The 27061-nt window shown below is 37.9% G+C and overlaps 1 protein-coding gene across 2 annotated transcripts in view; it reads left to right on the top strand.

Annotated features, from left to right (window-relative positions):
- Positions 1 to 24654, top strand: part of LOC145452299 (uncharacterized) — an 83613-nt gene extending 58959 nt beyond the window's left edge. Inside the window, exons 23-34 of one of the 2 annotated variants that reach the window (XM_080330510.1) lie at positions 15717 to 15828; positions 16379 to 16549; positions 16806 to 16922; positions 17337 to 17442; positions 18776 to 18914; positions 19175 to 19290; positions 21073 to 21280; positions 22019 to 22120; positions 22189 to 22240; positions 22542 to 22629; positions 23411 to 23447; positions 24312 to 24654. In XM_080330510.1, the coding sequence (XP_080186636.1) occupies positions 15717 to 15828; positions 16379 to 16549; positions 16806 to 16922; positions 17337 to 17442; positions 18776 to 18914; positions 19175 to 19290; positions 21073 to 21280; positions 22019 to 22120; positions 22189 to 22240; positions 22542 to 22629; positions 23411 to 23447; positions 24312 to 24432 (1369 nt within the window). In that variant the 3' untranslated portion in view covers positions 24433 to 24654. The remainder of the gene's footprint in view (positions 1 to 15716; positions 15829 to 16378; positions 16550 to 16805; positions 16923 to 17336; positions 17443 to 18775; positions 18915 to 19174; positions 19291 to 21072; positions 21281 to 22018; positions 22121 to 22188; positions 22241 to 22541; positions 22630 to 23410; positions 23448 to 24311) is intronic. The other variant, XM_080330511.1, reaches the window with a different exon arrangement.
- Positions 24655 to 27061: the final 2407 nt, after the last annotated feature.

Raw genomic sequence — 27061 nt, forward strand, 5'->3', positions numbered from 1 at the left:
CTCGTCTATCTACTTTACAAGATTCAGTGTAGAAATTCAGTAGAAATGTAAACACGCTTGAATATGACTAAAACTCACATAAGCATCACACTATGATTGAATATTTCAATTAGCAAGCATAACAGATGATCACCTAATGAGTGCAAGCGCGAGTTCGCAAGTGGAAAATAAGTCAGATCGCTCGAAATAATAGTCCCGAGTTGCGTGAAGCTAATGTTCTCCCCGTAGCTGAGATCAGGGTTTGCAATTTCGCCTATGGGAATGAGGTATTAGAAAATACCAATTCGAGAGGTTCTCTACTAGATAGTGCCTAGCTTTCTCCATCGCCAATACCTGATGCTGTCGGATAAGTTTATGAAACTGACACCTCTCATCCAGAGCAATGAAAAAAGTACATTCCAACATTTAATTATCACTAAATTTCTACTAAAGTACAGGAAGTGCAGATCTCCAACATGTGAAAAAGTACGTATTAAAGGTATAGTTTGCCAGATAACTGAAAATAATAAATAAAATTAAAAAAAATTTAAAAGCGCGAAAATTACATTTTTTCCCGGAACGCAACACGAAAAATCGTATGACTTTTGTAAAGCAGAAAGAAAACTACACTATTCCGATGCACTAAAGACTTTTACACTCCGGATTATGTATAGTATGTAATAATTTTATATTGCGGGGTATTCAGTTAACTTTAATCCAGTGATCCCCCGTCTATTTTCAATCACCCTCCTCTTATTAGTCTAGGCTTCGAACCCCACATCCAGTACGTTTTATGGGGTTTAATATTTTTAGACTCAAATACTTTTCCAATGTACTAAAGTCTTACAGTACGGATTTTGTAGAGTAGTTAGAAAACTACCTTTTGAGTCGATAGCGAAGTACTTGTTCATTTTGGAGTACTCAGGTATTGGTTTTGCCTTGGTAGCAATATACTCAATCAAGTGATTATCTATTTACAGCGCACCTACTTCTATTTCAGAGTTTTCGGTTTTCAGACAAACTATACCTTCAATACTTACTGATTTACTCGTTCGGAAATCATCACTTCTTGCACTTTACTAAAAATTTACTGATACTAAAATGTTAAAATGTACTTTTTTCAATGCCCTCGATGAGCAGCGCCAGTTTCAACTGTATCCTATCATGCATTTTCGCGCTGTAGAATGACTTATCGCAACGAAAAATAGCAAAAATACATCGAGAATCTGCAAACTCTTACTGCGAAATATTTGAGTTTTACGAATTATCCTTCAAAGTGAGCTTACATATTGGATATTATCAAAACCCTCTCCATATCGAAATAATTGTACATTTGGAGTAGGCTACTCAAGTATAGGTTTCGCCTGCTTGCGCAATACTTAATCAAGTGATTATCTATTTAGACTTCATCTACTTCTATTTCTATTTCAGAGTTTTCAGTTATCAGACAAATAATACCTTCAATACTTACTTTTTTACTCGCTCGGAAATCACCACTTCATGTACTTCAGAAGAAATTTAGTGGTAATAGAATGTTGAAATGTACTTTTCCATTGGCCTTGAAGAGCGGGCCCAGTTTCATCTATATTCTACAATGCATTTTCACACTTCAGAATGACTTACTATCGCAATGAAAAATATCACAAATACATCGAGAATTTGCGAACTCTCACTATACGATAATTGAGTTTTACAAATTACCCTTCAAAGTTAACCTACATGTCGGGTATTATCCAAAACCTCGTAGAATTTTGCTTCGAGCGACAAATCCTTTGAATTAAGGTGGAAGTGCCTATTTCCGACCAAGTAAAACGTCAGTATTCTAGGTCTATTTCTGCTTAATTCTGAAACTATAACGGATTTGAAGCAGTACAATATCGTAAACACTTGAGAGTATTTGGTGCATGTAGGCAAAAAACGTACTTGAGTACTCGGAAGAAGTCAATACTTACTTGTTTAGCCGCTCGGACATCGTCACTTCTTGTAATTTAATAGAAATTTACTGCTGATAAATGAGTAATCGACTTTACCCGATATTCGCATACTATGAAACTGAAGAATGAATAGACGCGTTTTCAAACTATAGAATGATATAGTCTCTACAAAATGTTTTTGATATCAAAATAACTTTTTTACATGAATGGTCACGTATGCTAATATTCAAATAACCCAACACAGAGCTAGTACTTACAGGAATATCGTAGTTCTTGTAACAAAGTTGTATGTGCACAATATATGTTTAAGGTAAGTCCTACATATTCATGATTTCGTCCGAGTTTGTATTTTAGAAAATATTATACAACAATTTACTTTACTAACGAGAAGTGTCGAGTTATCGAATGATTTTCCCTTCCGTCAAAACAAATAGAATGTGAAACTATATTTCTAACGTTCCTAACCCTTTGCACACCGGTGGTAAATCACACAACCAACAAGTTTCGAGAATCGAGTTATTGAATAACGTGAAAGCGTTTTTCCAGTGTCAAGTCGTTATGTTGATTCAAGCGTATATTTTAATACCCCGAAGTGAGACTTCGAAACTATCGTCAGTTCTCCAAGAGCAAATATCGTGTTCTACAAGTGTTAAGTTGTTGTATTATGTAGCTGGTAATTGGTGCACGTAAGCCAAGGATCGAACCAAGTTGTGTTAACTTGCGTTGTTATGTACCTAGTAATTGGTGCGAGTAATCCCGCAACTTCTGCTGTTCAATGGCTTTACCGCGTTCTTACCAAGCACCTTAATAAGGATAGACAGCCCCAAGCAGATAATGTAAGTATGTATGTATGAATGATGGGTTTTATGGTGCTTGATGATAGAAGCTGGTCTTCTATTCTATATTCCGAAATAATCAAGCTGGTGGTTTTACCAGCACCGCGCCACATAGAAACTTTAGTAGAATCACTTATTATAACTCCTCACGTTCACTCAAGTAAATCTAATTTGATATTGGAGTACTGAACCTTAATTTTCCAGCAGTGTGATAAACGCCGTCAGATCAATATCGCACAATTCCGCTCGAATACAAGTAAAAGTACAGATTTCAAAGTAAGTAAGTAAGTAAGTGAGTAACTGGTTATGTTTGTAGACTATGTCTCCACTTCTATCGTTCAGAGATGTTGAGCAGAGAAGTACATGTATTTCTTCAAAGTACTCAAGTGGTTTTTTTGCCTACATGTACCAAGTACTCAAGTGTTTATGATATAGGCCTGTTTCAAATTCAAGACAGTTTCAGTATTAAACAAAAATGGACCTTGAATACTAACTTTTACAATGTGAAATTTTATATGCATAAACTAACAAACGTCACTTTTACAATGGTTCGGTATGATTTCTATATATTCCGCTCTCGTTATTGGACCGCGTTGTAACGCCGAGCTATATCTCGATGCCTAGGCTTCCGCATTTATTTATTTTTCGATTTATTCTGCCCTATGTAGATTTAACATAAGGAAGGTTATTTCACTCATAAAATTCGGAATACGTATTTGCTCGAGTTGAAGCCATAACGCTTGGAGTGAAATTTTACGTGGTTTTCGTTGATATCCAACTGGGCTAATTTCCAAATGTAATTTGAAAAACTCAAATATCGCATAGTAGGACTTCCCAAATTTTCGGTATATTTTTGCTATTTTTCACGGTGATGATAAGTCATTCAGGACAGCGAAATGCATTGTAGGAAATAGATGAAACTGGTACAATTCATCAAGACCCCTGTAAAAAAAGTACATTACATTTCAACATTTTATTAGCAAGTAATCGAAATACCACAAACTGGGCTAACCTTTGGAGTTGTTAAGTAAAGAAGTACTCGTACTTTTTCAGAGTATACCAAGTAGGTTTTTTGCCTACATGCACCAAATACTTTCAAGTCCTTATGATATCGGAGTGCTTCAACTTCATGATAGTTATAGTATTAAGCAGAAATATATCTGGAGTACTAACGTTTTACTTACTCGGAAATGACTACTTTTATCTTATTTTAAAGGATTCCTCACTCGACGCGTAATTTTATGAGGTTTTGAATAATATCCAACATATAGGCTCACTTTGAAGGGTACTTCGTAAAACTCAAATATTGCACAGTGAGAGTTCGCAAATTCTCGATGTATTTTTGGTATTTTTAGTGCGGTAAGTCAGTCTGCGACGCGAAAATGCATCGTAGGATATAGATGAAACTGACAACGCTCACCAAGGCCACCGAAAAGAAGTACATTTCAATATTTTAGTAGGAGTAAATTCCTAGTAAAGGACAAGAAGTGATGATTTCCGAGTGAAATAAAAAGTAAGTATTGAAGGTATAGTGTGCTCGAAAAACCGACAACTCTGAAATAGAAGTAGATGCGGTGTAAATAGTTAATCACTTGATTAAGTACAGCGCAAGCAGGCCAAACCTATACTTGAGTACTCCAAAATGTGCAAGTACTTCGCTATCGACTCACTCCACGTAAAAAGTGACTAGGTTTTAGAGTACTTTATCATTTCTAGACAGTTTCAGTTTTAGACAAAATTTGGAATAAAAAACTAGCTCATTCACCCATTCGGAAATCTTTTCTTTAACCTGTACTTGAGGGTAGCAAGTAAATCTCATTTATTAGTAATTCTACATGTACTTGTACACTTGACCATGTGTTATGACTTACAAAATTACTTTTCGCTATATTTGAAGTCTGTCAAATAGCAGTATATGTTAAGGTGAGCTTCTATTCGTTCAGTTTGATAATCTTGACTAACCATATTCATTCGACGAGCTCTTCAGTGATAGTCATGGGACTTGGAACAGTGTTATATGACATCATAGCGATACGAAGTTACGACAGTTTAAAATTATTCCCCTTACGACACCAAATTTCGTTGGTTCATCTCCACCTTCAAATATCGTGTTATACAAATATTGTGTATACGGGATAAATACATATATGGCTATGTTGTTGCAATCTTCAAAAAAGTACCTCCCTCAGTAAGCAATTTCTCGTAGGCTATGCATACAAATGAGGACAGTTACATCAACGAGTGGTAACTTGTATTATGTAGCTAGTAATTAGTGCAAGTAAGTCCGCAACTACTGTTCAAGGCCTTTTCCTCGTTTTTTTACCAAGCATCCTCGTAAGGATAGACAGCCCCAATCAGCTAATGTAAGTGTGTACTGTGTATGTATGTATGAGGGGTCTTATGCCACTTGACGGATGAAGTTGGTCGTCTATTCTATTCCGAAATAATCAAGTTAGTGGTTTTAACAGGACGTCACCTCGTAGAAACTTCAGTAGAATAACTTATAACTCCTCACGTTTACTCGAGTATATCTAATTTGATAATCAAGTAGGCCTACTGAATCTTATTTTTCCGACGAGTTCAAATTTAGCTCTAACTTATGAGATTAAATATAATAACTTTTCATGTTGCAGTGTAATTTACAGCATGAGCCAAGTGATTTCATAATTAACACAAGATAAATAAATGAATTACTAGAGTCTTATAAGATATTCGTGTCATCCTCCTTCGTATATCATAAAAGAATACCTACTGCAGGCGATTTGTAATTATATGCGCTGCGTTTGATTAACTCAATCATGTTGCAGTGTTTTTAAATAGCGAAACTCAGCATAATCCAAGTAATTTCATGATAAACACAAGCTAATTGAATGAATTAACATTAAAGTAGCTTGGGCTTACGATTGTATCACCTTGACAAGTGGCATTATCAGACATGAAAATGATATTATCACCTAATACCAGAAGTTAACACACGTCAATGTGGTTCGAAATTCACGAGAAATTGGTTACGAAGAGAAGTATATTCTTGTATGCACAATAGCGGAGAGGATCGTTAAAATGTAGTAATCAGGCCGATGGGTATTCGTTGAGTTGTACAAGCATAAAAACATTCCCGCGCGCGTCTTAGGATTAGGTGGTAGGGTTGGAAAGAATTAGGTTTATGAGCGCGCGGGAATGTTTTTTATGCTTGTACAACTCAACGAATACCCATCGGCCTGATTACTACATTTTAACGATCCTCTCCGCTATTGTGCATACAAGAATATACTTCTCTTCGTAACCAATTTCTCGTGAATTTCGAACCACATTGACGTGTGTTAACTTCTGGTATTAGGTGATAATATCATTTTCATGTCTGATAATGCCACTTGTCAAGGTGATACAATCGTAAGCCCAAGCTACTTTAATGTTAATTCATTCAATTAGCTTGTGTTTATCATGAAATTACTTGGATTATGCTGAGTTTCGCTATTTAAAAACACTGCAACATGATTGAGTTAATCAAACGCAGCGCATATAATTACAAATCGCCTGCAGTAGGTATTCTTTTATGATATACGAAGGAGGATGACACGAATATCTTATAAGACTCTAGTAATTCATTTATTTATCTTGTGTTAATTATGAAATCACTTGGCTCATGCTGTAAATTACACTGCAACATGAAAAGTTATTATATTTAATCTCATAAGTTAGAGCTAAATTTGAACTCGTCGGAAAAATAAGATTCAGTAGGCCTACTTGATTATCAAATTAGATATACTCGAGTAAACGTGAGGAGTTATAAGTTATTCTACTGAAGTTTCTACGAGGTGACGTCCTGTTAAAACCACTAACTTGATTATTTCGGAATAGAATAGACGACCAACTTCATCCGTCAAGTGGCATAAGACCCCTCATACATACATACACAGTACACACTTACATTAGCTGATTGGGGCTGTCTATCCTTACGAGGATGCTTGGTAAAAAAACGAGGAAAAGGCCTTGAACAGTAGTTGCGGACTTACTTGCACTAATTACTAGCTACATAATACAAGTTACCACTCGTTGATGTAACTGTCCTCATTTGTATGCATAGCCTACGAGAAATTGCTTACTGAGGGAGGTACTTTTTTGAAGATTGCAACAACATAGCCATATATGTATTTATCCCGTATACACAATATTTGTATAACACGATATTTGAAGGTGGAGATGAACCAACGAAATTTGGTGTCGTAAGGGGAATAATTTTAAACTGTCGTAACTTCGTATCGCTATGATGTCATATAACACTGTTCCAAGTCCCATGACTATCACTGAAGAGCTCGTCGAATGAATATGGTTAGTCAAGATTATCAAACTGAACGAATAGAAGCTCACCTTAACATATACTGCTATTTGACAGACTTCAAATATAGCGAAAAGTAATTTTGTAAGTCATAACACATGGTCAAGTGTACAAGTACATGTAGAATTACTAATAAATGAGATTTACTTGCTACCCTCAAGTACAGGTTAAAGAAAAGATTTCCGAATGGGTGAATGAGCTAGTTTTTTATTCCAAATTTTGTCTAAAACTGAAACTGTCTAGAAATGATAAAGTACTCTAAAACCTAGTCACTTTTTACGTGGAGTGAGTCGATAGCGAAGTACTTGCACATTTTGGAGTACTCAAGTATAGGTTTGGCCTGCTTGCGCTGTACTTAATCAAGTGATTAACTATTTACACCGCATCTACTTCTATTTCAGAGTTGTCGGTTTTTCGAGCACACTATACCTTCAATACTTACTTTTTATTTCACTCGGAAATCATCACTTCTTGTCCTTTACTAGGAATTTACTCCTACTAAAATATTGAAATGTACTTCTTTTCGGTGGCCTTGGTGAGCGTTGTCAGTTTCATCTATATCCTACGATGCATTTTCGCGTCGCAGACTGACTTACCGCACTAAAAATACCAAAAATACATCGAGAATTTGCGAACTCTCACTGTGCAATATTTGAGTTTTACGAAGTACCCTTCAAAGTGAGCCTATATGTTGGATATTATTCAAAACCTCATAAAATTACGCGTCGAGTGAGGAATCCTTTAAAATAAGATAAAAGTAGTCATTTCCGAGTAAGTAAAACGTTAGTACTCCAGATATATTTCTGCTTAATACTATAACTATCATGAAGTTGAAGCACTCCGATATCATAAGGACTTGAAAGTATTTGGTGCATGTAGGCAAAAAACCTACTTGGTATACTCTGAAAAAGTACGAGTACTTCTTTACTTAACAACTCCAAAGGTTAGCCCAGTTTGTGGTATTTCGATTACTTGCTAATAAAATGTTGAAATGTAATGTACTTTTTTTACAGGGGTCTTGATGAATTGTACCAGTTTCATCTATTTCCTACAATGCATTTCGCTGTCCTGAATGACTTATCATCACCGTGAAAAATAGCAAAAATATACCGAAAATTTGGGAAGTCCTACTATGCGATATTTGAGTTTTTCAAATTACATTTGGAAATTAGCCCAGTTGGATATCAACGAAAACCACGTAAAATTTCACTCCAAGCGTTATGGCTTCAACTCGAGCAAATACGTATTCCGAATTTTATGAGTGAAATAACCTTCCTTATGTTAAATCTACATAGGGCAGAATAAATCGAAAAATAAATAAATGCGGAAGCCTAGGCATCGAGATATAGCTCGGCGTTACAACGCGGTCCAATAACGAGAGCGGAATATATAGAAATCATACCGAACCATTGTAAAAGTGACGTTTGTTAGTTTATGCATATAAAATTTCACATTGTAAAAGTTAGTATTCAAGGTCCATTTTTGTTTAATACTGAAACTGTCTTGAATTTGAAACAGGCCTATATCATAAACACTTGAGTACTTGGTACATGTAGGCAAAAAAACCACTTGAGTACTTTGAAGAAATACATGTACTTCTCTGCTCAACATCTCTGAACGATAGAAGTGGAGACATAGTCTACAAACATAACCAGTTACTCACTTACTTACTTACTTACTTTGAAATCTGTACTTTTACTTGTATTCGAGCGGAATTGTGCGATATTGATCTGACGGCGTTTATCACACTGCTGGAAAATTAAGGTTCAGTACTCCAATATCAAATTAGATTTACTTGAGTGAACGTGAGGAGTTATAATAAGTGATTCTACTAAAGTTTCTATGTGGCGCGGTGCTGGTAAAACCACCAGCTTGATTATTTCGGAATATAGAATAGAAGACCAGCTTCTATCATCAAGCACCATAAAACCCATCATTCATACATACATACTTACATTATCTGCTTGGGGCTGTCTATCCTTATTAAGGTGCTTGGTAAGAACGCGGTAAAGCCATTGAACAGCAGAAGTTGCGGGATTACTCGCACCAATTACTAGGTACATAACAACGCAAGTTAACACAACTTGGTTCGATCCTTGGCTTACGTGCACCAATTACCAGCTACATAATACAACAACTTAACACTTGTAGAACACGATATTTGCTCTTGGAGAACTGACGATAGTTTCGAAGTCTCACTTCGGGGTATTAAAATATACGCTTGAATCAACATAACGACTTGACACTGGAAAAACGCTTTCACGTTATTCAATAACTCGATTCTCGAAACTTGTTGGTTGTGTGATTTACCACCGGTGTGCAAAGGGTTAGGAACGTTAGAAATATAGTTTCACATTCTATTTGTTTTGACGGAAGGGAAAATCATTCGATAACTCGACACTTCTCGTTAGTAAAGTAAATTGTTGTATAATATTTTCTAAAATACAAACTCGGACGAAATCATGAATATGTAGGACTTACCTTAAACATATATTGTGCACATACAACTTTGTTACAAGAACTACGATATTCCTGTAAGTACTAGCTCTGTGTTGGGTTATTTGAATATTAGCATACGTGACCATTCATGTAAAAAAGTTATTTTGATATCAAAAACATTTTGTAGAGACTATATCATTCTATAGTTTGAAAACGCGTCTATTCATTCTTCAGTTTCATAGTATGCGAATATCGGGTAAAGTCGATTACTCATTTATCAGCAGTAAATTTCTATTAAATTACAAGAAGTGACGATGTCCGAGCGGCTAAACAAGTAAGTATTGACTTCTTCCGAGTACTCAAGTACGTTTTTTGCCTACATGCACCAAATACTCTCAAGTGTTTACGATATTGTACTGCTTCAAATCCGTTATAGTTTCAGAATTAAGCAGAAATAGACCTAGAATACTGACGTTTTACTTGGTCGGAAATAGGCACTTCCACCTTAATTCAAAGGATTTGTCGCTCGAAGCAAAATTCTACGAGGTTTTGGATAATACCCAACATGTAGGTTAACTTTGAAGGGTAATTTGTAAAACTCAATTATCGTATAGTGAGAGTTCGCAAATTCTCGATGTATTTGTGATATTTTTCATTGCGATAGTAAGTCATTCTGAAGTGTGAAAATGCATTGTAGAATATAGATGAAACTGGGCCCGCTCTTCAAGGCCAATGGAAAAGTACATTTCAACATTCTATTACCACTAAATTTCTTCTGAAGTACATGAAGTGGTGATTTCCGAGCGAGTAAAAAAGTAAGTATTGAAGGTATTATTTGTCTGATAACTGAAAACTCTGAAATAGAAATAGAAGTAGATGAAGTCTAAATAGATAATCACTTGATTAAGTATTGCGCAAGCAGGCGAAACCTATACTTGAGTAGCCTACTCCAAATGTACAATTATTTCGATATGGAGAGGGTTTTGATAATATCCAATATGTAAGCTCACTTTGAAGGATAATTCGTAAAACTCAAATATTTCGCAGTAAGAGTTTGCAGATTCTCGATGTATTTTTGCTATTTTTCGTTGCGATAAGTCATTCTACAGCGCGAAAATGCATGATAGGATACAGTTGAAACTGGCGCTGCTCATCGAGGGCATTGAAAAAAGTACATTTTAACATTTTAGTATCAGTAAATTTTTAGTAAAGTGCAAGAAGTGATGATTTCCGAACGAGTAAATCAGTAAGTATTGAAGGTATAGTGTGTCTGAAAACCGAAAACTCTGAAATAGAAGTAGGTGCGCTGTAAATAGATAATCACTTGATTGAGTATATTGCTACCAAGGCAAAACCAATACCTGAGTACTCCAAAATGAACAAGTACTTCGCTATCGACTCAAAAGGTAGTTTTCTAACTACTCTACAAAATCCGTACTGTAAGACTTTAGTACATTGGAAAAGTATTTGAGTCTAAAAATATTAAACCCCATAAAACGTACTGGATGTGGGGTTCGAAGCCTAGACTAATAAGAGGAGGGTGATTGAAAATAGACGGGGGATCACTGGATTAAAGTTAACTGAATACCCCGCAATATAAAATTATTACATACTATACATAATCCGGAGTGTAAAAGTCTTTAGTGCATCGGAATAGTGTAGTTTTCTTTCTGCTTTACAAAAGTCATACGATTTTTCGTGTTGCGTTCCGGGAAAAAATGTAATTTTCGCGCTTTTAAATTTTTTTTAATTTTATTTATTATTTTCAGTTATCTGGCAAACTATACCTTTAATACGTACTTTTTCACATGTTGGAGATCTGCACTTCCTGTACTTTAGTAGAAATTTAGTGATAATTAAATGTTGGAATGTACTTTTTTCATTGCTCTGGATGAGAGGTGTCAGTTTCATAAACTTATCCGACAGCATCAGGTATTGGCGATGGAGAAAGCTAGGCACTATCTAGTAGAGAACCTCTCGAATTGGTATTTTCTAATACCTCATTCCCATAGGCGAAATTGCAAACCCTGATCTCAGCTACGGGGAGAACATTAGCTTCACGCAACTCGGGACTATTATTTCGAGCGATCTGACTTATTTTCCACTTGCGAACTCGCGCTTGCACTCATTAGGTGATCATCTGTTATGCTTGCTAATTGAAATATTCAATCATAGTGTGATGCTTATGTGAGTTTTAGTCATATTCAAGCGTGTTTACATTTCTACTGAATTTCTACACTGAATCTTGTAAAGTAGATAGACGAGGAAAACTATTAACATAAGGTAAGCGCAAAGTACGTAAATTTTGATGTCATACAAACACCATAAACTGTGCTACTGGTACTTCTTCAGAGTTCTCAATTAGGTTTTTAGCTGCATGCAACGAATTCTTTCAAGTGTTTATGATATTGGACTGCTTCAACACCATGATAATTATAGTATTAAGCAGAAATGGACCAAAAATACTAACGTTTTACTTATTCGGAAATGGCTACTTCTACCTTAATTTAAAAAACTCAAGTAAAGCTTACGACTCCATAGTGTAAACGTCTCTAATGCGCTGAAAAAGTACTCAATACGCTATATTTGAAACTAAAAATGTTAATTCTCGTAAAACGTACTGGGTGTGGGATTCAAACCTACGTGAACACTTGTTCATTGGAACTTAAGTCCATCACCAAAAAGCTCTATTTTACAAAATTTTCGGAGTACCGACTTTTTTGGGTGAATTCTGTTATGCGCTTTGTTACTAACTCTGAAAGCAAGCAAAGTTTGTGGTATTTGATCAACATGGAAATTTTGGAACTTTGCGTTTAGGTGATATTGAAAACATGAGTTACTTAAGAACATTTCGACTCATAGGTGTGGGTAATTTAAAATACAGAGTATTAAAATCATTAATGCATCGGTCACAATTCTGCTCCAATACAAGTACAAGTAGAGATTTCAAAGTAAGTAAGTGGTTATGTTCGTAGACTAACCGCACTTCTACGTAACGATTTTTCAGTAAGTAGTTATGTTTCTAGACTACTTTTACTTCTATGTAGCGGGTTTTTATACAAATCTGCTTACTTTTATAACTTTATATTTTGTGAAGTAAAGATTAGTTTAAGGTTATGTTTGTATAACCTTGACGAGTGCTATTGTCACACTTGATTACCATCTTTAAATCATGGCTATCTCAATGAAGTTGAATAAATTTATGGCTTCAAAATGCGCTAATTGGATCCTGTCGTTATAACGCTAGGGCTCGCGTACAGGCAGAGAGAGTGTTTGTATAATTAGAGCCCTGCGAATCTCGCGCCTGCGGCTATACTTCGTTCGATTATTTTCGCCTTGGGATTTGCGTATATGCTACTGAAGCTGTTACGACTTCGGAACGCGCACATGCGAGTGATTTGTTTCCATAGCTCCGAACTTGAGACGCAGAGACCTCGGATCGCACATGCGAGTGATTTGTTTCCGTAGCTCCGAACTTGAGAATCGCTTGCCTGCGTCTAATGAAAATAAGTCGTAAAATGTGGAGCCTGCAGAGACCGTAACGAGTATACATAAAATCAAGTTTAAAAATATGGACAAATGAGTTATCTCTGACCAACGGAGTAATATAACCGTCTATAGTTCAGTGGGGTATTGCTATAATGGATATCCAAACAATCGTTGCAGACTCTGAATGTTATCAAGGTCCTTATCACAAAAAATCATGCATCAGAAGCGTAGGGATTAATATTATCAACTCGCAGCGCTCAAAATCGCATTTTATATTAATTAATTAGTGATGATGTGTAGAATTTTGATATATCATCATAAAACCACACCTAGTTCAGCGTTGCTCATATTATCCGTGAAAATACAAAGTCTTAAATACACATAATAATATTATCCGGAGAATATAGCCTTGCATAGCCATAATAGTTTTCGAATTTATTTATATTTTCGAAACTTATGTATAATCTGAATTATATTTACGTGGCTGATGATGTGGCAAGGGGCGTCCTATAGGTGTGGCAGGTGACGTGGCAATGGGCGTCCTGTAGGCGTGGCCATTAAGGCGACGTGGCCTTCTGGGATTGGTGCGTCTATAAGGTCGATGATATCACTACTCTGGTACCGCAGAGACGAAATTTGAATACGAATGACTATTACAAGAATGGCAATTAAGCGGATGCAATCGGCGACTCATTTCTGAATATTTTAGCTCAGTTATTTTTCAAAATAGAAGAAAAGGAATGCGAATCGGGTAAAAATGGTGAAAACATACTCGCGACCTTTAGTAGCCTTGGTCGAAGGTACTGACCATTTTTTGTAACTAGCACGCCAAGTTGAGAGGTGGGATCGCGCAACATGCTCAAATCGAAATTTGGGGTCGCGGTCATGAATAATTTCGGAACCCTTAGACTGTATTTAATGACAGCGCAGACTCCACCATATTGCTTTCCTCCACGACCAGACGAAAGGTGGTTCCTCCCCGTGCAATGCTCAAATTGATATTACACGCTGTGACAAATATTGAATGGTATAGCACAGTGGTTCTTAACCTTGCCCCCAGCGCCCCCCAGGGGGCGCTGGCGATCTTGAAGGGGGGCGGAAACGCTCAGGGGGCGATATGGGGGGCGCTGGGCTCAGGGGGGCGGTATGGGGGGCGCTGGAGAAAAATGGCTTCGCAGTAAATGATGTGGTGATAGGACATATCCTTAATGAGTATTCAGAGAAAATTAACACCGAAAACTTTGTTACATATAGCCTTCAAAATACATATAGGTTTAATTGTCCATGGGCGCCTAAATGACTGACACCGAATGTTCCTGTCTTGGCAATCTGAACCCCAGAAGACGAATTCCATCTAGCAGGGAAAAATTATATGTCAGTGAAGAAATACCAATCTGAAATCGTGTGCGTCTTTTAGTTTAGTACGATTGGGCGACAGGGATATTCCTGTTGGGCGATATCCCCGTTGAGCGATTCTATATTTATTGATATTGCAGACAGGGGGTCACGAAATAACATCATGCAACGAAGTCATACCAACGGGTTCGCCCGCCCGAATATGTTTAATTATTAGTGACGGGGCCTACAGTTTCCAAGAAACCTCACAATGTTCGCTTTAAGTTTTGATGAGTCTGCGCACACTCAACAACTCACTGCGCTGACCCTTGGACAACAGTGCGTAACGACTAAAAAAAGGTAATAACTCCGGATTTGTTGTGCGCAACGTAGATTTTCTGTGTTTCAGAGACCGTGTCAGCACTGCGCACGTGCGCAGCTTAGAGGGAACATTGCACCTCACTCAGCTCTACCGGTAAATGTGTTTACGTGAGCAGAGAGAGGATAAAAATTGATCTCAATTTACATGCAATTCCCGATGATATTGACCAATTCAATCATTAATTAGTGAAAATTTTCGCACTTCGCGCGAATAGGCGAGAATAGCTGCCTCAGTAAATGGACATCCAATGCAGATACCTAATTGGCTATCGGCAAATAGCGGACGACCCTGGTAACGAATAATTGTACCTGCGGGCACGCCCGAATATGTTTAATTATGAATTACGTGCCCTTTATTTTCCTATACAACAGCTCACTCAGTGCTACTGGTAAATCTGATTTCGTGGGCTGGGAGGATAAAAAGTTTATAGCGACTTATATACGTAATTACCACCTATTCATTCATGCATTATGGAAAATTTTGGTGCCTAGGGCGACCAGGCCACACAAACTTTGCTGACCATCAAAATCACGATATGGGGTTCGTGGTGGCGAAGCCCTCAGAATTTCGGTTTATCACGCTATGGGTGCGCAAGGCAATCGTTTTTAGGAGGGTTAACGAAGTGCTGTTACGGCCCTCCCTCTTACTCATTGTCTTTATTACATTCCTTACAATATGAAGTTGGGGGGGGGCGCTGGAGCACGATAATTTTTGAAAGGGGGCGCTGGAAGAAAAAAGGTTAAGAACCACTGGTATAGCAGTAGAACTGGTTCCCCAGTAGAATAACCAATTAACCACGCACAACAAACCTACGAAGGATTTGCCAGCATTGCAATGAATAAAAAAATATACGTAAATATTTTGCCGGTGAAAATTATCTATTCCAATGGAAGATATGTGATTTATTCGTCGATAGATTCAGTATTTCCCTCTACACTATAGCCGTTGTCTTTCGGAAATAAATCTATAGTTGAAACCTTTTACAGATTTCGGGCATGGGGAGATCTAATGGTGTACTTCATTTACATATTCCTGTGGACGCTTTTGGGAATTGGACATTCATGGCAAATACGATATCAATATATTTTACCTGACCCGGTATGTGAAGGCCTGCGTACATCTATCCAAGCCCTTCTGCGTCCTCGAGAGTTTTATGCTGTACTTTGTGCTACGCTCGACAAGTCGATCACTTGTGCGATTTCTTACTCGAATACGAGCAATTCCGTTACCACAACGATTTACCAAATCGACGCTTCGATACGACCAATCGGTTTCATATCTCCCAGAGTGAAAAACAGTATCGAAACGATGATTATCGTTGATAAATTAACTCTGAGTGATGAAGAACGTATAGTTTCAGTACTGGAAACATATTTTATTACAAAAATCGAATCACAGGGGAGGCTTGACTCACATGCGCTTAGGGTTGTAACCAATTCACAAGGTGCCGAGGCACAAGACAGTCTCACTTTTAGAATTTTGAAACGAGTCAAGTCAAGTCACCTAGATATTGCAACTCGAGTCTGACGGTAGGTAGGGTACTGCGTCGTTTGTTTCTTAAGAACGAACGTCACTTGTTACTTGATATGTTGAAACTTCAAAACCGACCCCTCGATCATCATGTAAAATATTCATCTTTTGCTTTCAGGATAGCTGGAGAATCGCATTTTGGATAGTCAATATAGTAGCGTCGGTGATATTCATGAGCTCAGAAATCAAGGAAATAATAAATTCTCGGAACAACTTTCGAAAATGGAAAAAGAGAAGAAGCTATGACATCGCAGCTGAAAAGCAGCTCTATAAAGAAAACTTCAGACCGGTGCAAAACTTTTTTCGACATTCTGACATCCATGTTACCTAATACGCCAAGGCGAATGTTGAGGACTACTAGAAAATGTGCAATAACACTTATGCATATTGCATAATAACTGGCATTACGAAGGGTTTGTTTTTGCTACTACTTTTTCGTTTTATGATTTGTGATTTTGCAGTGATTTGTGAAATAAAACGGGTTGAACATGATTACCTCTCGTTGCATTTCACGGGTAAAACCTGACAAGCTAATTATGATTCAGATATATGATGCTTTGAAGAAGGAGGAAGGTGAACTCGACAAAAATCGCTCTAGCTACCGTCGGGATTTCTGGAATATATTTGACTGGATTCTAATTGTATTCAACTTTATTTTATTGGTGGGTATCAATGTAAACTTGAGTATCGATTTTAGAATTACCTTATTCCCTCTTTTAGGACAAATGTCCTCATGACCTCATGTCATACGTCATCATTTTCTCACTTCGTTAGTTGCTTATACTTCCAACAAGACCTTTCGGCGAGATGTTGTATTTATTTTCAAAATATTACTGTAGCCATGAAACATTTTGAACCGCCGGTTTAGAAAGGGTTTATTACGAATTGCCCTACCAGTCCGACATTCTTGTTTAATATTGTAAACATTTTCCGGCGTTCTCTGTAACATCCGGGTTGTACTCTTTCCTATACCATTCATTCATCCGAATATGGCGGAGTGATCAAACAGCGAAGATATGGAAGTCTGTTTATATGGAAAGTCACCGTTTCTATTTCATTTTTTCCGTTTTATTCAGGCTACGCACCTTTTCGAAGTTTTCTATTACGATTCCGAAAATCGACCCCCGCCCTGCTGTGGGAAAACCGGGTGTGATGAGACTGCAGAGCTTATTCGAAAGGGAAGTAAGTAACGACTTTGCCTTTGTCTCCGAGTGTTATTAATCTACTTGACTTAACTACAATTGCTCGAACGGCACGCGCCGTCTCGTCGAACCATAGATTACTAGCCTACGGATATATGCGCAACTAATCAGTCGCCGTTGAGTAACCAGAGTTCGCGTGCGATAACTGCTCGCTTCGTAAGCAGATATTGTATGCAAACGTTCCGAGGGCATTATGTCTGGAGTAGGTTTGGGCAGTGTTACCACTAGAACAACATGTCAGGTTTTTTTTAGGACTTTGCTGTCGCTCGGACTTGACATCATGTCTGGATTATGTTCGCTCTGTGATCAACCACTCGGACATGGTGTCAGGGGTATGTTCCACTATGTTGTGTTACTCTGACATCATGTCCAGACCATGTTCGAACTGTTTTACGGCACTCGTACACCAGGTCTGCGTCACGTTTGGACTGTAGTGACAACAAAACATGACATGACATGATATCCGAGTAGTAAACACATTACGAACATACCCGAGTCACGATGTCCGAGTCGCGGCACAATACAAAGATACCCAAGACGTGCGCTCGAGTGGTATAACACAATGCGGACATCTCAGACGTCATGGTGTTCAATTGGCGGAACACAGTGCGGACATACCCCACACATGATTTCCGTGCGGCAAAAAAGTCCGAACCTACCCCGGACATAATGCTGTCTGGCCGCTTGCATAATATCAGTTTACCGAGCGATCAGCAATTGCTGTCTCTCTCCTGGTTCACAACCGTGAATCACGTGTTGTGCATCTATCCGTAGGTTAGTAATCTGCAATGACACAGACTGCCTTTTGGCTACGATTAGCTTACATGTTCATGTTCATCCACAAAACCACGCCTCGTCGAATCAAAACACATTAAACTCTTATCATATATCATATGTGCTGGCCGCAAACACATCGGATGATCGGTCGTTGTTACTATAGTTTTCGGGAGTTATTAATATATACAATTTTCGACCTGACCCAAAGCGGGAACATTGTAACTTCTGTTACCGGAAAACTATACTCGCATTTGCTTATCCCCGTGGGCAAACGCGACACATATTTCAATGGTAAAAATAATTATTTCGTCTTCGTCAAGTCATCATTTTTGAAGGTCGCATAAAACTGTTGTGTCACCAGATATTGCTCGCGCCCGTGTTATACGCATTGTCAACGAACTTGTTACAAGCTTTCTAGCTGACATTTCAAGCCTTTGATTCGCAGCATCACATCCCTAATCAGCACCGCGACCACAAAATATCAAATTATGCATGTCATCATCGAAACTTATGAGGTATGTAATTAATTTATTCAGATCTGACTGATCTCGATGCTTGTGCTTCGTTGGGTGTAAGGGTCAACAACCTCAGTCTCAGCGTTTGGGTGACAAGAATATTCACATTCAATGTGATAATGATGTGGTTCGGTTTGTTGAAGTATATGAGGACTTTTAAGTAAGTTGGTTTATTTTATCTCAGTTCGATTTACGACTGCATTATGAAAAACCTACATCTTCTTTTGTGTAAAATGTTTCAACTTTTTAACTGTTGGGGAGTAAAACGATGTTGATATAATTCTTACCCAAGCCAGATATGCAATGTGATTTGACGGATGAGGTATACACATCACCATGCCATTCGAAATTAGCGATAAACCCTAAAGCTGCTAGTCAATATGCGTAATGTTATATCTTTGAAATATTTCTTTTGTTCAGGAATCTTGGACCACTTATTATTAGTATGAGGAATGTCATGGCCGACGTCAGGTGGTTTTTGGTTCTCTTCATCATTTTCTACACCGCTTACGTATTCGGTTTTTGGATTGTATTCGGTAAGCTATGAATAGAATATACATTCCATGCAAATCAGCTTTCAATGTAAGCCAATTTCTCCATATTGAAACATTAGTTATGCGGCGAATTTATTCTATCTTCGAGTGAACTTTATCACCATATCTAAATTGCGAAAGGTAGCTAATGACCGAAATATCGGTATACTTGATTAGTCTAATTCAGCGATTCTCAAGCTGGGGGAGGGGCGTGAAAGTATCCGAAAGGGGTGCAAGGACGCTATAGGGAAATGATGTTTCTGGAACTCAGAATCAGTTTAATTTGTGCAACGGCAATAATCCTAATTATATTACAATTTCCAATGCCATAGCTAAGCCGTAACATCCATACATACACCTATGCTATATTTTACTGATACCATACTTGTGTCTGTTAAGCATCTGGGCAGAGTGCGAACGGCACAAACTTATGGAGAATAACCTATTTCCAAATGAAATTACGTCATGTGCCTTGTATAATATGTCTTTTGAATCTATGAAATTAGGATTTTCAATCGAATTGGCTTATAAAGTCGACGTTTAAACACAGAGTTGCTCAATTAGGACACATATCGCAGAATGCCTCTCTTAAGAAGGGCACTTTATGGTAACCCAAATGTACTCACTTAAATTATTTTCTTGCGTGGCACCTGCGACCCGAGAGAAAAATCGATTGTCCTTGCAGAAGTGCCAAGTTTGAATGGCGTGGGGCCCGCGTTATTGGTTTCGGATTTAGCTTTTTGTCGGGTACCTTTGAGCGAAGCTCAACTAGGCTAATAGAAGAGGCTGGACACCAACATCGCTAAAATATCCATATGCTATGTGATCCCATTACATATGATTATCTGTGACAAAATATTCGGCTGAAAATACTGAAAACTTTACTTAAGAAATCTCGCAACAGTTACAACCTTCCATACTATTTATACTATGCGTTGGAATGGCGAACATTCTGGTGGCTCTTTTTAATACTTTTTCGGATTTAACGATAAGGGCGGCGCGAAATTTTTCGCTGTCATTAAGCAGGGCGTGTCTAAAAAAGTTTAAGAGTCGCTGATTTATTTCTTTCGTAAATATGTTGACACCCCATTGACTACAATCATGCCAGAATTGTCCGATGTCAGCGGATTAATGCTCACTGAGCTTCATATCTTTGCGCTCCGAACCTTTTTTTGTTTTCGTGGCTTGCCTTTACCGGCTATGCTCAATTGACCGTGTGGTGACTCCAAATATGTAACTTATAAGAGATGCATAACTGTAAAATTGCTAATAGTTTGAAATTGATGATATTGTGAGATTGTCATTAGTTTCATTACTGTTTTAATGAATTTAAAGTGACGCCGCTCCACGTCTAAAAATGACCACTTGAGAAACCAAAGTTAAGGAGACGTAGACGTAAGTACTTAGTTACTGAACACCTCCGGATATAACGCCATCATATATGCCTAATCAGAGTTTGCCTATGCGGTCGATTCTGAGTTGGTCGGAGTAGTCATCGATGGTATTCAGGTATAGAAGTAGAGGTAACTTCATCAGTGTTTATTCAAGTATACACGGTAGATTGACGATTTCTGTAAAAGTGAAAAAATAGGTATTCGAGGCCTAGGTCCTCCTAAATTAAATGAACACCACTCACACCCCTCAACCAAATGTATTGATTGTTTGGACGAAGGTCAAATGCTGGTAAGAGGTTTGCGATTAGGACAGTGATAGATCCATCAAATTCGTTAACAGGCACACGTTGATCACTACTTATATCATATCAAATGACACGAAACTTTTCAGGCCTGCACACCCCCATCGCGTCCATATCTTCGGTTGATCAGATAATGTTTTCTCTGTATCGAATTACGCTTGTGGACGAGTACCAATACGACCAGATGCATGAATTCGATATCGTAATGACCTACTTTCTTGTTGGGACCTTCCTTGCGATAAGTGCCTTACTCTGCGTGAATGTACTCATCGCGTTGCTGACCGATGCATTCCAAAGGTGAGAATACCAAATACCGAGCACATATTACTGTAATTAGAGAATCTCTGCTAAGCATAAGCGTCACATTCGAATTTCGCTTTTTAAACCCAAAACTAGAACATTGTGAAATCTGGGCACGAGAAGGCTATTTTCGAAGTATCTAAGAAGGCTTGCGGTGTAAGCCGAAGCCCGACTTTATCAAACAATAAAAACGGACTGCTTGTATCATTCGATTTCATTCACGGTAGAACCTTGATATCAAAGGAAGATGAGTGCAAATTGGGAAAAAAGCAATATCGGACTTAGTGGCTTATATTCGGAAGTAACAAGAACGCTCACAATCAGCACTCGCTAAAACGTTGACAAACCTCTTGAATATCCGAGTGAAGATAAAGAAAGTCTGTTGGTTTCACTCGCGTGGGCCGTGGGGTTGTTACAGTGGATAAATACTCACTACTCAGTATACTCCGCAAAATAATTTAGCTGGATTTGAAAGCGGGATGCTATTGCAACCCGCCCATTTATCTGGGCGTGGCATCGACAAATAGTCTTGTATACCAACGACTGGGTTCTTGGGAGACCGAACACGCGATATAAGGTTGCAAGGCAGAGCTTTGATCGCTGCGTAAATATAATAGCGTGATATTCTACAAGAGTTGGTCTGCCGATGGCGTGTCTTAATCACGCCAGGTAGTAAACAGTGTCTCCAAATCGTCATCATGCAAATCCGAAATAAACCTGCACCCTTCTTGACAGAGTACGTGACAAATCCACAGCTTACAGCAAAATGCAACAAGCTAACTTCATTATGAGACTCGAAGAAAGTCTTACAGATGATGAGAGAAAAGAGCATAAAACGTGAGGCCGCGTCTGACAGACAGTTTAGTGTATCTACTAACAATACTATTCTCCCACGTTCATTACAGGATAATTCGGGACAAATGGCGTGTAATGGCTAGTTCCGATCAGGAGGATGAGGTGACGATTTTTAGCAATGACCGAATGTGTTCACGATCTAGTTGCACTGCTGCACTCTGAATATGATGTGGTCTCAAATTAACGTTGCATGTGCGAAAATATTTTGAAGGCAACCATTAGCCTCATAATGACACGTTATGCGAACTGCAGCTAGAAGTTTTCTCATTTCACTCCATCTATCTTTAACGGGGTTAGCGTCGTCGCTTCGAAAGTGAACGTGCCAAGTTGTTGACGAAATATTACTAACGAATTATTAAACCGTCTATTAGCCGAACCAATTATTTATCGTTCCTATTTGCAGGAAGATAGTTCGAAAAAACTGGAAAAGGTCTTACAGAAAATTGAAAGTATGGAAGAGAAATTGAATAAGTCGCTTTCCAGACTATCTGGTAAGTATTTTGCGTATATTACGGATTTGTTACTTTTGTTGGTCATATTTGAAATCGTTAGCACTCAAATGTCTTATTGCTACTTCTATGTTTTTGATGATTCTACCTGAATAGCATCAATAACGTTTTCGGTATTACGCATTCTCGAATATGTTTCCCCCAATATACCAGGTCACATTCGCACTGGCGCACCGTGGCCGTGCTTATGATATTGTCAAAAGAATTTCCTAAGTAAAATTGTTGTCTACATCGCCTAGGCCAGTGGTTCCCAACGTGGGCGATATCGCCCCCAGGGGGCGATTTGGCGTCATAGGGGGGGCGAAAATGACGAAGGGGGCGATAGGGGGGCGAAAATGGACAAAGGAGGCGACGGGGGGCGAAAATAGCGAAGGGGGCGATAGGAGGGCGATGACGCGTCAAAACAGCTGACCTTTTTTAGTCAACCCACGGAAATTTAGTTACAAAAGTGTCAAACCAGGCTGGGAGCCGTAAAGTTGACCTTTTTTTCTAGTCAACCCGCCGGTGATTACAGTTTGTATGCCCAATTTTCGGTACACAAAATTTTGGGGGGGGGATGATCATTGTTGAGCTCGAAAAGGGGGCGATGGGTCGAAAAAGGTTGGGAACCACTGGCCTAGGCCAAGGTGGGTGTCTGATTCCATAGACAACTCCTAGTCGCTTCGACATCTTCCTTTATTTTCATTGTATCGCATTTTTTGTGGTGTACTGAATTGATAAAATTGCTAATAAACCAATGATGATGATGCTAAATCTGTTTTAGACACGTCATTGTATGCTGGAATCACCGATACGGATAAGTGAGTATGATACCTGCAATCTGCCCTTGTTAGTTTCATCTGTCCCACCCGTCCAGCAATAACTCGGGTAACAGTTATCACAACAAGCTACTGTGTTGCAAATTACTTTTTAAAATAAGATGAAGAAGTTTTGAATATGCATGTTCTCGTGCTTATGCAGGTGATTGGAATACTGTAGCTATAGAACAGAGGTGGTAAATTGCCGCTAGCCTTGGATTAAGGCTGGTAGCACGATGCATATGCAATATGCATTTTCCCATATTGCTGAGAGGTTTACGCTGATCATGAAACAATACATATATTAACAATATTTGCATTGTATTCATGTTGTTTCTTGCCATGTCGTTTAAGTAAGAATTTGAAAAAATTTGCAATTACGTTTAGAACGGGTAATAAATGACCACACGAACATTCCATGCGCGACAACGGTGCATTACACACTGCATAGGTATCGACAATGAACTGAATCATTAATCACAGTTGTATAAATGGAAGTCGCTAAAATCAACAATCTCCTAAATATGAGAGAAATACGGGCCTTCGGCTTCTCTCGTAGGATGAGAGATACGATCAGTTAGCACAAAGGGTGAGGCGGCGTCTACCAGGCATTTCGATTAATCTAGTGGTGGTAATGGTAATACTGATGATAGGAAAATGCAACCAGGCGGAACCATTTCACTGTGATAGTACGGGCCATATTATTGAGTCCATACACAATTCAGCCTGTTTTTGAATTAGTATTAGTCACGCGACCAATGCAATCTACCGGATAGATAATTATTTGGAACTGGTGAACAGACCAAAGTAGTTAACTTCCATTTACCCCGCATACAACAAATAATGATTCTCCCGCCCTCATTTCAGGAAAAGTTGGACAAAGTCGCGTAAAATGACTAGTCCCGATCTGGAATATGGGGTGAGTAATTTTAGCAATGGCTGGTGGTTTCTCCGTGAAAATGTCGACAAACGTATTGTGACACAATGAGAATCATGGTTGCATTCACATACATGACGAGTTGGACTGAAAATGCATCGATCGATCGGAAAGCGAGAAAGCGGTCGAATGCGAACAGAAATTTCAAATAACTGCTAAACCACTCAACGAAATTATTATTGCGCTATTGTTGGCGGTGAATGAAACCTACTCAACGTAATTAGCTAGTGGTGTCCGCACATTTCGATCGATTCCGTTGGTGCGATTGTAGGAATATTTCTCAAATCTTAGGACCGTTGACTCACAGAACCCATGCATATATTATCGTATAATGGTGATTTAATAAACCTGATCAGTAGGGGGACTTTTTGACATGTCAAAATAAGTCAAAATTTTGTCAAAATTATAGCGTTAGGTCAAAAAATGCTAAAACTATCAAATTACAATTACAATTACAAATACTGTTAAACATGTAATTGATTAATCATAAATTCAACTCCGGTAGAGAGGTGCTCTTTGACAACCGTAGCGACGTAATTAGCAACAGTCACAAGCAATTCATGCTTCATTCGTGATACGTAGATAGGCTTTAGTTTAAAAGAATCAAATGTTTTTAAACTATTCCTAATCCTGAGTGCTGAAAAATACAAACACATAAAATGTTTTAATCGACTGTTAAAAACCAAACGTGTTAGCAGCTGGCAACGACTGACAACGAATAGGCTACGAGACAGACAATAAAATGTAATCAAACGAATACACAGAGCTGAGTAAGGCAAATGAAATTTAATTTGTAAGGCGTCAGCGATAAGTATGATGGCGATAAGTAGTGTAAAATTAAAATAAATGCAAAAGGAAAGAAGCTCCCCATAATTATAAAATTACAAAATTTTGGTTCGCATTTACATTTTCAATAGCTCAAAAACTGTTCGATTGCATTTGATGAACATTAGGGTGCGAAAAGTTTATCGCCCTAGTAAATTTGGCTAAGACTGGGAGAACATCTCTTCAAATGCGTGAGCAAGTTTGATAAAGCCTAGGTAGAAAACTTGAATTAATTTTTGCAGTTGTAGCATCAAGCCTCAGTATTGGTCAAAGATTAGAAAAAAACTATCACAGTTGTGTAGGAAACGGTTCAGCACAGTTTTCGGGATAATTTATTTGCTGTTCATCCATTTTTCAAATAATAATATTTAGACTATATTGTAATTTAGTAAGTTTTCTGTTGCTATACTGAAGTATGGGAAACAGTTTAGCATGGATGAATTATTTATCTAGTCAACGAGGCACGCATAGCACACCTTTGTAAATAGGCCTAATTATTTCATGTTAGGCTTTTCAGGTTTCAATAACAATGTACTGTAATTGAAATTATAATTAGAAATTTTTTATCAAATTACAATTACAGTTACACCAAATATAAATGCTTCAATTATAAATACAAGTACATGAATAATTCAGCTAAAAATTTCAGTTCAATTACAAATTACCAAATATTCAACTCTGCTATGTAGTCAGGTTTCAATGCTTCCAGCCCGGCTTCTATCACTGAAACCTAATCCAATTACCGATCTTGACTGACAGCTTGACGTTTCGTTGCCACTGGACTATAGCTGCACGTATCCCCACACTGCTATTCCCTATAAATGAATACATGAATATTACTGTGTCCGAGAAGTCGTCGCTTTCCTTATCTGCTTATGTTGGGTATAATAATGTTGACCGGATTTGCTATGCAAATCAATTATTAGTTTCTGACCAAATTTTGATGATTTGATGATATATTTAACTGAATTTATTTTCGACATTTCAGGACACTTAAAGACCGATACCGGAAAAAAAATTCCGTCTGCTTTGAAGCCGTATATAGTCATTATCACAGCGTTGCATTTGTATATTCGTTGTATTCTTACACATTAAAATATTTCCATCCGTATAGTTAGAGATTATTGAAAAATTTTCGAAATTTCGCCCGGCTCGCTGAATTTGCTCGGTCGTTTACCGTATCTTAAAATTAGAGACACATTTATATATATATATATATATATATATTTTTATAGATAGATTTGTTTATATGACTTGACAGCAGCAAGTGTCCGGTAAATTATCCCGTGTTATCGCAGGCTTTTTTACTATCGAAGTTTCCTTCAAACAAAAGCAGCCATTTTCGGCAAACCTTATTAGAGGATTTGATACATGATGATTCAATATGAATATACTATTCAATTGTATATTGAAGTTCTGTACCTCCAAGAAGCTCTTTAAATATGAGGATTTGTGATCGATATCAAATTACAACCCGCCACACGCAACCGATTGGCATTACACTTCGTGCGCCTCGTTGGCCAAACAACTAATTTGGTAAACTTAAGCCAGAGTAGGATTTAACTAGGGTTAACACATTTTGGGATCGGGAATGAAGGACACTTTTCCAAAATGTTCAAACCTAGAATACTGGAGTAAAATCCGGAAAATGGTAAATTTTCCACGATATTGTTGTTGGTTGACTAAAACAAAGGTCAACTTTCCGGCTCAACTCCACAAGTACAGTTTTCCTTTTACACATTACGTTGGTTGACTAAAAAAAAAGGTCGTCACTTTCGTTCGAACAAGGAATTTCCTATTTAGCGTCATTTATGCATATTTTCACTGGAATCTACCCACTATATCCTAGCTCTAA

Source organism: Botryllus schlosseri, chromosome 12 (genome assembly GCF_051294905.1).
Source record: "Botryllus schlosseri isolate E-star chromosome 12, Bs_hap1, whole genome shotgun sequence".
NCBI classification, from domain to species: Eukaryota; Metazoa; Chordata; class Ascidiacea; order Stolidobranchia; family Styelidae; genus Botryllus; species Botryllus schlosseri.